This window comes from Equus caballus, chromosome X, assembly GCF_041296265.1.
Source record: "Equus caballus isolate H_3958 breed thoroughbred chromosome X, TB-T2T, whole genome shotgun sequence".
Taxonomy (NCBI): Eukaryota; Metazoa; Chordata; class Mammalia; order Perissodactyla; family Equidae; genus Equus; species Equus caballus.
In genome coordinates, this window is record NC_091715.1 from 45692373 (window position 1) to 45702515 (window position 10143).

The following is a 10143-nucleotide window of genomic DNA, read 5'->3' on the forward strand; positions in this document are numbered from 1 at the left end:
TCTACAAGATGGAAATAAGAGTGCCCACTCTTCAGGAAAGTTGTGAGAATTAAATGAGATAATGTACGCCAAGTCCTGACCAGACAGGTGCTGAGTAGATGATTTAACCGAGAGGGATAAATGTCAGAAACTCCACGCAGAGCCAGAAGCAAGCAGAGAGGTGAGCAAGCAAATACTGGTGCACATGTGAATAGGTGGACACCTGCATGCCTATGTGCACACAGACATGCACATGCACCGAGGGGCTGAGTCCACAGGGTCTCCCCACTGCCTGGTTGGGAAAACTCAGAACCAAGGAGAACCTGGGTCTGAATGTCAAGCACACTATGACTCCAGCTGAGAGACGCTGAGGAACAAGGATAGGTTGCTTCATGTCAACATTCACTCATTCATTCAATCTATTGGGTCTTGCTTTTGGAGGACTGTCTATGGGCCATCAGGCCCCACCGAGCTAGCAAAGAGCCTGATGCAACACCTAAAGAGTACAGCCTGGTGGTGGACAATGAGTGGGGGCCCCTTCAGGAGGAAGTTCTTATGTCTATATGCAAGGTGCAGTTGGATGAGGAGAGATTGGAGGTGGGGTAAAGCCAGGAAAGAGCCTGCTGCATAAATCTAGATAGGAAACCCTGTAAGTCAGGGTAGCGGTAATGGGAACAGCATTATTAACAACTCAGAGGGGAAAAGAACAATGCCTGTGGTATCGGGGGAAGTGGGTCAGAAAACCTGACTCTGCCATGTCAGGGATTTGATACCAGGCCAGTTACTGTGCTTGTCACAGCCTCAGATGCCTTGTATCTACATTGGGCATCCTAAGGAGAGTGACCACCTAGAGACAATGCACATGAAGAATAGCAGAAGGAAGTTACTTATTATTGATGTTATGAATGATGCTAATAGGCTAGCTTTAAGATAAATGTTGAGGAAAGAAATACAACAATTGTTAATTGGCTGAGAATAAGTGATGTTTCAGTTAACAGCTGGGGGAACTTTAATGTGCTTGCATACTTATTTTATTTTCAGGAGGCAGATATTCCATCTCCCCTTCAGAGTCATTCCCACCTATAAACAGAAAGCTCAAAGGACAAGGATTCCCAATGGAAAGAGGTTTGGGCATGTCCAGGAGTAGCCAAGGAGGGACCATAAAGCCTACCAGTGGTAGGCACCTAGGGTCCACAACAGCACAGGGGCTGATTTCATGGATGTAATACTTGGCACCTTTTGTTCATGTTACCTCTGATGTCGCTTGAGGTGAGTCAGCACCCTGAAGACCCCAGAGAACCTCAGGGAGAAGTTTAGGAAGTGCCACCACTCCTGTGATGATGCAGAGTCAGCTAATGGGCTCACTTTGGGGTTTTGGGGGGACTTATGATTCTGAGAAGAGTCCGTGGGAAACTCAGTACGCGATTACCCCCGCTGAAAGAGAGAATCTCCTTCAAGACACAAATGCCATGGACGATATCCAGTTTTCCCACAATTCTGAGGTCAGGCTGCACCCTGCTTTATTCTGTGACTGGTGTGCTGGTAGAGGTTGAGCATTAGCAGGGCTTCTGCAGGCATTTGAAGTCCAATGATCCTGCAGAGAGTCGACCAAACAAAGGGCCCTTCCAGAAGGCCAGGGCATCCAAGAGAAAAGCAAGGCAACCAACCTGCTCTTCCTCCTGTATCCCTAATCTCATCACCTATCCAAGCCAGAACCCCGGGAGGCCCACACAGCCTGTTTCTTCTCCTCACTGCCCAGATACAAGCAATCCCCAAGGCTTGTTGATTCTGTCTTCTAATTAGCCCTGATATTCATTCCCTTCCCTCCATCTTCACTGCCATCACTCTATTTCAGGCCACCACTATCATTAGCCTAGATGAGGGAAACAGCCTCTAATCAGGTCTTCCACCCAACCCTCGCCTCTCCCCCACAGTCCACTTTCCACACTGCAGCCAAAGGGGCTTTGCTAAACCACTGATCTGACCTTACCGTTCCTGCTGGAAGCCATTCAGTGGCATCCCATTCAGCGGCTTTGGGATAATGTTCAACCAGTCCCATGCATATTACAACTATTCAATTAAGCAAGCCTTTGCTTCCTATTTAAGATGCAGGAAAAAGTCATAAATCGCCTTGATTTCGACTGAAGTAGAAGGAAAAATTTTAAATCATTCATCAAACACCCTGAACACAAACTTGGCTCTCATACTCAGCTGGATATATTACTCATTAAAAAAAAATCCCAGTAAACTAACGATTGACCTTTTATTGCAACATCGTTTGTAGAGAGGGAAATAATTTGGGAATACAGTGTACCTGGTCAATAGATGGATGCCTGAAGAGATTATGGTAACACCATTGCAAGAAACATCATTCAGCCATCATAATGAAAGAATTAGAGATATGAGTTAAGGAAATTTTATTGTTGATCAGGAAAAACAATGAAGTGGAAATTGTGTATAAAATGATTCAATTTTTATAAATGAAACAAAGCAGAAATCCATGTGGGCTATCTAAACACATCCATGCAGACATACCCAGTAACTCTAACGGTGATCCTAGAGATCCACGCGCATGTTCTCAGGGGTCAGGTACAAAAATAGTAATAAGAGCATTATTTGTTCTGGAAAAATGGAAACTGCAGAAGTCCAGCTCCATCAGGAGGAAGATAAATTGCAAATACTGAAAGAGAGAGTATACGAAAATTAAAATGAATCACAGCTAGATTTGTCAACTTGGATAAACATCAAAAATTTCTATATAATGTGGATGGACACAGAAATAGGTAGCAAATACATACAACTCTTCATGGGTATAATAATTACTGAATTCATGATAGCAGATCCCACTGAGAAAGGAGAGAGTGGAGTGAGTCCGGAAGAGGTAAACAGAGGGTTTTACCATATCTGTAATGTAGAGGATATGCTGAGTTAGGGCCTAATTTTTAAATCTGAGACAGCGGGGCATTGGTTATGCAGCTGTTTGTAACGTTAATCTTCATTCTTGTCCCTATGTTTGAGATTAATTAGCAGTAAAAATATTTCACCCTAAAACCCGGCAAACAAACCTCAAAAGTAATCACACGACTTTTGTTTCATGATGGTAAGAGTGCACGTGCTATAGACTTTCTTGCAAGACGCTAATTCTTGGAAATTGTAAAATAAGCCCATAGCTGCGCTGTGAAATGATTTAGAGGAATCATCAGTAGACTAGACATAGTGAGGAGTCCCTGAATGAGGGCCAGCAGATGGGGTCAGTCTCACCTGTTCAAGTAGGCTGTGGCCCACAATTTGTGCAAAGGTTGTTGCAGATGGAGGGACTGGCCCAAGAGTGCTCTATGCCCTGGGGAGGTGCTTGCTGGAATCAGAACAGGGCCCACAGGCAACTGAAAGGTGATTAGTCAGTGCACCGCAACATGAGTAGTGTGGACTGACTCCTGCATTTCCCTCCCTATCCCACCCCCAGCACTTACCACCAGGTGGTGGCTATGGCAATATCTGCCCAGGTGAGAGTAACGCCTATGGAAACTTGGGCATACAGCCATGACAGTGCCCGGGATAGGTGGGCAACACCAGGGAAGAACAGGGCATATCAACATCCGCAAGAATTGCTGCCAAGGTATCCAGCCCAGTCTCATGTCCCACCCTGGCCCTCCCAGTACTTTCACTGAAAATATGGCAATAATATAAATTCACCTCAACGGTAATCATGGCTCTTATTCATTAGGCACTCCCCATGAATGAGGCACACATGTGCTTTGTGTATTAGTTTCCTTTTGCTGATGTAACAAATTACCACAAATTTAGTGGCTTAAAGCAACCAAATTTATTATTTTACAGTTCTGGAGGTCAGAAGTCTAAAATGCGTCTTCAGGTCTGCATTCCTCCTTGGAGGCTCTAGGGGAGAAACCTTTTCCTTGTCTTTTCCAGCTTCTAGTGGCCCCCTACATTCCTTGGCTCATACTCCCTTCCTGCAGCTACAAAGCCAGCAGTGTACTATCTTCTCTTTGATCTCTGCTTCCATCCTTAGATCTTTCACTGACTCTGACTCTACTGCTTCCCTCCTATAAAAACTTGTGTTCACCTTGGGCCCGCCCAGATAATCCAGGATAATCTCGCCATCTAAAGATCCTTAACTCAATCACATCTGCGAAGTTCCCTTTTGCCATAGAAAGTAACATATTCACAGGTTCTGGGGATAGGGATGTGGACATCTTTGGGGTCTGGGGGAAATTTTACAGCCTATTTGATCCTGCATGAGGTATTTCCCTTTGATCTTCACACCACCACTATGATATACCTGTTCACAGATGAAGAAAATGAGGCTTCGAAAGGTTAAGTGACATGCTGGACTTGGCACAGCTTGGAAGGGGCAGAGCGAAGCATGGAAAACCTGGTAGGTGAGTAAGGATCCCTGACTTGCTCTTCCCCACATCTGTCCCTTTTCTCATCTCTTTTCCTTCTGCTCCTATCCCAAGGGAGCAAGCACACTCCCTTCCATGTTAAGCCTCCTTGCACCACCAAATGTGCACTCAGTCGGAGCAGCTGTGAGGTGTGTGACGGCAGAAACCAGGGCTTGGAAATCTGAAGATAAGAGCCTAAATATTGACATTCAACAACAGTGCTACGATCTTGGGCAAGATTGTTAACCTCTCTCTAGCTTCACTGAGATTTGGAAAATTCACTGGTAATTGAAGTTGTCGGAAAGATTCCCGTTTGGAGGTAGATTAGGCACATAGCCTACCACAACAATATTGGTTTCCCTCCTCTCTTTGTACTCCTAGGGCCCTCACAACTCAGCTGCCCTTCCTTTTTCATGTACTACTTACTCCAAATAGACCTGGGGTCCGCAATTTTCCAAGGCATGGTTTGCTGACTTCCTCCTGTTAATACCATGCCTAGTGATATTCTGGCTATTAAATACAATGCGTTTCTTGACTACTAACCTCTGTGGCCTGTCTTACATAAATGTGATCTCTGTTAAGTTTTTGGGAACACTGAGAGTAGCTCACAACTTAAACCCTGTTCCTGATTACTTCTCCTTTGAGGAAACTGGTCGGAGGCCACAGCCCTAGGTCGTACACTGCTGAAGGATAAGCTCTGATCTACTCAGGGTGCTATGCAGAGCTGCCTTAGCCTTGCTGTGAAGCAGAGCAAAGGTTCACTCAGATGAGGGTAGTGACAGGCAAATGGCACCCCCTTCTCAGTCAGCTGGTTGGTGGGCAGAAGGCAATGCAGCAGCAAGCATGCACTGCCCCAAATTGGTTTATGGCTAGGCTTCCCCAACAGGAGGCCTTGGTAGGCTCTGGATATAAAGAAAGTTTCAGTTAGAAAGTGACCGTTGGGAAGAGAATTAGTTTGCTAGGCTACATTCCCATAAAGTCCCATCTGAATGGAGAAGCTTTTTAAAGGAATATAGGTGATTTTGCAGTCCTCTAGGCACCCAGATTCGCAAACAGCAAACACAAAACAAACGTCGAGCGAGAAAACAACTGAACTTGGAAGAACTTGCTCTAACCCAGGGTCGCTAGTATGTGCTGTTGTATTTCTAGAGAGCCTCACAACAAGTTGGCAGACAAGGCTGGGGAGGTCAGCCTGTTCTGCTTGTTCAGTGGACAAATCACAGGACACAGATGTTAGGTAAACTCATCAAGGTTAAAGTGCTTCTAAGCGACACGAACTGGGCCAGAACTCACATTCCCAGGTCTGAGTTAGTGCCCATTTCTCCACATCAGGCATCCTCTTTCTACACATGTACAGAGGACGGGCCGTGTTGGGTGCAATTTAGCTGGCAATTCGGCTTTCCGAATGGGACACATTGCCCCCCACCCCCGAACTTATTCACCAGGCATAGCCATATCCTATTTCACAAACTCTACCAAGGGCTAGGAGACATCAAGGGGCTAGACAGGGCCCCTTTCCTCAGTGGGATTACAGTCTGAGGCCCTGTCAAGCAAGCATTTAATCTCTTCTAGCCAAACAGGTATAAAGTATTCACTTATTTTTAAAAAGGTCAGGTGAAAACGTGCAAAATCTTTTCCATCATTTATTCTGTCAACATGCATTTATCAAATGCCACTCTCACACACTGCTTGAAACACCTTGAGAGGCAAAAACTGTGCTTCCTCTGTGATAAGCGCTTTTCATTTATTTTCTCATTTAATTCTCACAACCCTATGAGGCCGGTACTTTAATTAACCCCGCTTTATAGATCAGGAAATGCAGACTCAAGAGAGGTGAAGTGACTTGTGTAAAATAGTATCTTTGGAATGACACGAGAAAGATACAGAGTGCTTGCTCTAGAGACTCCTCCCTCAGGGGAGCAAAAATTGACTCACTACCCTTTGGGGCAGATTAAGACAAGCTTCGTGGAGGAAAAGGTCTGGGAGCAGGCAGATGGAAATTAGTTGGAGATGAGAGGAAAGGCAATTCAGGCAGAGGAGACAGTGAGCAAAGATCCAGGGTGGATAAAGTTCAGAGTCTGCTCCGAATTACATTCGGATTACCGCATGTAAGAAAGAAGCAAAATAAATTAGGTATTCAGGTAGTCTGGAGCCTAGAAACCTGGGAGCCAACCTGCACTCCACCACCCTCTCCCCATTCCCCACTTCCCCTCAGTCAGTCTCTAAAGCCTGCCAATGATCACCCTTAAAATGCCTTTCTGCCTCTCCATCCCCATGGCAACCACCTTAAGGCTCGCTTTCATTCTCTCTTGCTTCTTATTCTAATTGCTTCCTAAGTGACCTGCTAGACAATAGTCTGCTCCTCTGTGAGGCTGTACAAATGCGAGTCTGATCCAGTCAGTGCCCTGCTTAATAATCCCGTGAATATAAAACATTGTAAAGGCTCTGCTCCTCTTGCACACTGATCGCTTTTGCAGTCCCATCTCCTCTCATCACCCAGCACTTCAGCCGTAGCCATCTAGATATCCTAGGTAGGCCCACGAATTAATTAGCATACACATAAACTCCTGAAAACAGGGCGAGTGAATGCGTTGTGTAAGCCAAGACAGGAAAGGAGAGCTGCGACTAGCTGATTCCTTCCAGGAATACACTCCCCTCGCCCACACACACACACCCAGCAGGCCTTAGGCGAGAATGGAATAGAGGCAAACTGTTTCCCAAGACCCATGACCCGGTCTCGCCTAGACTGAAAAATACAGGGATCCTATGATATTCATTTCTCCTCTGCACACCCCTGTCCTGGCCAATCCCTAGCCGTCATTTCTGCCCTAGTCCCACCCCTGCTGTGGCCTGCCTCTTTTCCTTTCTGACAGTGGACGTCTGGGTGGAGGAACCACCCACTTCCTCTTTGGAGCTAGGGGAGTGCGTGGCAGTAGAGGCGGAGCCTATTCTGCACAGAGTTCTTGCGTATTTGCAGCTGGGGCGAATGCAGGGGAGGTTGCTCACGCGAGTACGCTTGTGTCCGAGTGAGCTTTATCGCTGTTGCTACAAAGACTCTATTGACATTGGCGGCTTCAGCGGCGGCCCCTTCTTATGGTAGAGATAGTTGTTTGTTGCAGAGGTTACAGGCATTCTTCCCTAGAACTGCTGTGGGCTCGGCGCCCCTAGCAGGAGATATGCCTCGGGGACGCAAGAGTCGGCGCCGCCGTAACGCAAGAGCCGCAGAAGAGAACCGCAACAGTCGTAAGATCCAGGCCTCAGAAGCCTCCGAGACCCCAATGGCCATCTCTGTTATCCCAAGCACCCCTGAGGACGACCTGAGCGGCCCTGAGGAAGACCCAAGCACTCCGGAAGAGGCCTCCACCACCCCTGAGGAAGCCTCGAGCACTGCTCAAGCGCAAAAGCCCTCGGTAGCCCGGAGCAATTTTCAAGGCACCAAGAAAAGCCTCCTGATGTCCATATTAGCTCTCATCTTCATCATGGGCAACAGCGCCAAGGAGGCCCTGGTCTGGAAAGTGCTGGGGAAGTTGGGGATGCAGCCTGGCCGGCAGCACAGCATCTTTGGAGATCCAAAGAAGGTCGTCACAGAAGAGTTTGTGCGCAGAGGGTACCTGATTTATAAGCCTGTGCCCCGTAGCAGCCCCATGGAGTACGAGTTCTTCTGGGGACCTCGAGCACACGTGGAATCTAGCAAGCTGAAAGTCATGCATTTTGTGGCAAGGGTGCGTAACCGATGCTCCAAGGACTGGCCATGTAATTACGATTGGGATTCGGATGATGATGCAGAAGTTGAGGCTATCCTCAATTCAGGTGCTAGGGGTTACTCCGCCTCTTAAGGAAATATGGGGCAGACCCTTGAGAGGGGTTGGAAAGAGCATCAAAGGTACCTCAAAGAGTAGATTACCTTGGTCCTGAATTGAATATGATGGGGAAGGGGGAGGGCACTGTATTTAGTATTTGTGATCAGTGCTAATTGTTTAAACTGCGAAATAGAGGGTTTGCTTTGGATATTGTAGAATTTTATTCATTTTAATACAGTGTTGATTTAGGTCACGATATGTTTAAAAATATGATTGAAGAAAACATTTCTCTTTTTTTGTCTTATTGAGATTTAGTGTAACAGTCTGGCTAAAATTTTAAAATGAAGTCTTTCCATCATATTCTGTGATCAGGTACATATTTTATATCATTGAAATAGGCTGTTCTTTGAAAGTTTGAAATGACCAGCAAAATGTGAGAGAAGGATGGGGGAATTCTTCTATATCTGACCTTCCTGAAAACCTTTGTGTCTGCCCTTATGTAAAGAAGACTGACAACTACCATGATTTTGCATAGTTACTGCAAAACATAGAAAAAATAAAAGCATAACGACGAGGACACCTTGTTCATTTATTGACCACCGGCTATGTGTGAGGCACCAGTCTAGATTCTGAGGATACTCCTTAGCACACAGCCTTCAGTTCTAAAGAATGTTCTAGATTATGTGGGAGAGACAAACGTACACTGGCAGTGTGGTAAACGCTGTAATAGGGAGTGAGCATGGGGCGCCATGAAAATTTAGAAAAGCTTATGTGACCTGTCTTGGGGGGATGGGACAGGAAAGAGGACATCATAGGGTGCTATGAAAATCCAAGAGATGCTTAAATAAGCTGGGGGGGATTTGAAAGGGGCATCAGAGCATACTATGAAAATGTTTTGTATTAGGTGCTTTTTGGGTACTTAATTCAGCTCGGGGAAGCACGCGTTGGCAAAGGGAAGGGAATGTCATAGGGTGCTGTGGAAAGAGAAAATACACTTAAATCAGCTTGACAGGAGGGCAGAGGAGAGAGGGGTGGTTTCAGGAAAAAGGACATTGTGAGGATACTGCAGAAATTAAAAAGATGGGACTGTCAGAAAATTCTTGGTGAGATGACAACTTGAGGTCTGAAAATAATACTGGAGATGGGGAAGGGAGTAAATATGGAGGCACTAAAGGCAGCACGGACGTTAGAGAAAAAACAGATTCTTCATTGAGCTATTAAAGTTCTGTCAAGGAGGAAGTGGAGAAAAAGAAATGATGTGGGAAAGAGGTGAGCAGGGGCTAGAGTCTCAAAGGGTGGGAGTTATGGCCGATTTTAATGAGAACAAAGATGATTACTTTATTAACATAATGATAAATCCTGGAACAAGGAAAAAGAGGCTCCAAAACAGCAGAGCTGCTTGGATGAGCCAGAGAGATTCGACCTGTGGCATATCTCTGAAAGGTAACCTGGCACTTCTCTCAGGAACTACGGTTTGTTAGGAGGCACAAATTGTTTTAAAAGTGTGTGTGTGTGTGTGTATGTCTCCATGGGGGTGGGGCAGAATTAACTCTTTGACTCTCTGCTTCAGCCAGTGTAGTAGGTCCAGAGGGCCACCTGGCATGGTGGCCTATGGTGTGCTAAGTCATGTGGTATCAGGTTTCTTCCCACTTCCAGGAGCTTTCACACTTTCTTACCTCATTGTACCAAGGAGCTCAATGCCATTCCTATCCATTCTACCACCAGGGGCTTCTGAATCCTTTACTTCACCCTGCAGGAAATCTGTAGATATGGGAGTCCTCCCTCACGTTCATATTAGCTACAGGCAAAGAACACGCATAAGAAGCCCTGGCCACCCCCAAAGCCTACCACATTTACCCCGAGAGCTAAACACTGCATGAACTAAGTCCCCTAATAGGGAACACCAAGGAAGGGTGCCTCACCCAGCCTTGTGGGGGCTCAGAGGGAGCAGCCATCACACACAA

General features: G+C 46.2%; 1 protein-coding gene across 1 annotated transcript; it reads left to right on the forward strand.

Moving 5' to 3' along the window:
• Positions 1-7275: 7275 nt before the first annotated feature.
• MAGEH1 (MAGE family member H1) lies at positions 7276-8756 on the forward strand. The gene has a single exon (XM_005614196.4). It carries the CDS (start codon positions 7556-7558, stop codon positions 8213-8215), a length of 660 nt encoding a protein of 219 aa, XP_005614253.1. The 5' UTR covers positions 7276-7555; the 3' UTR covers positions 8216-8756.
• The last annotated feature ends 1387 nt before the right edge of the window (positions 8757-10143 follow it).

What these genes read in the sequence shown, in the direction of transcription:
- MAGEH1 (XM_005614196.4), top strand. Translation starts at nt 7,556, where the DNA reads ATGCCTCGGGGACGCAAGAGTCGGCGCCGCCGTAACGCAAGAGCCGCA.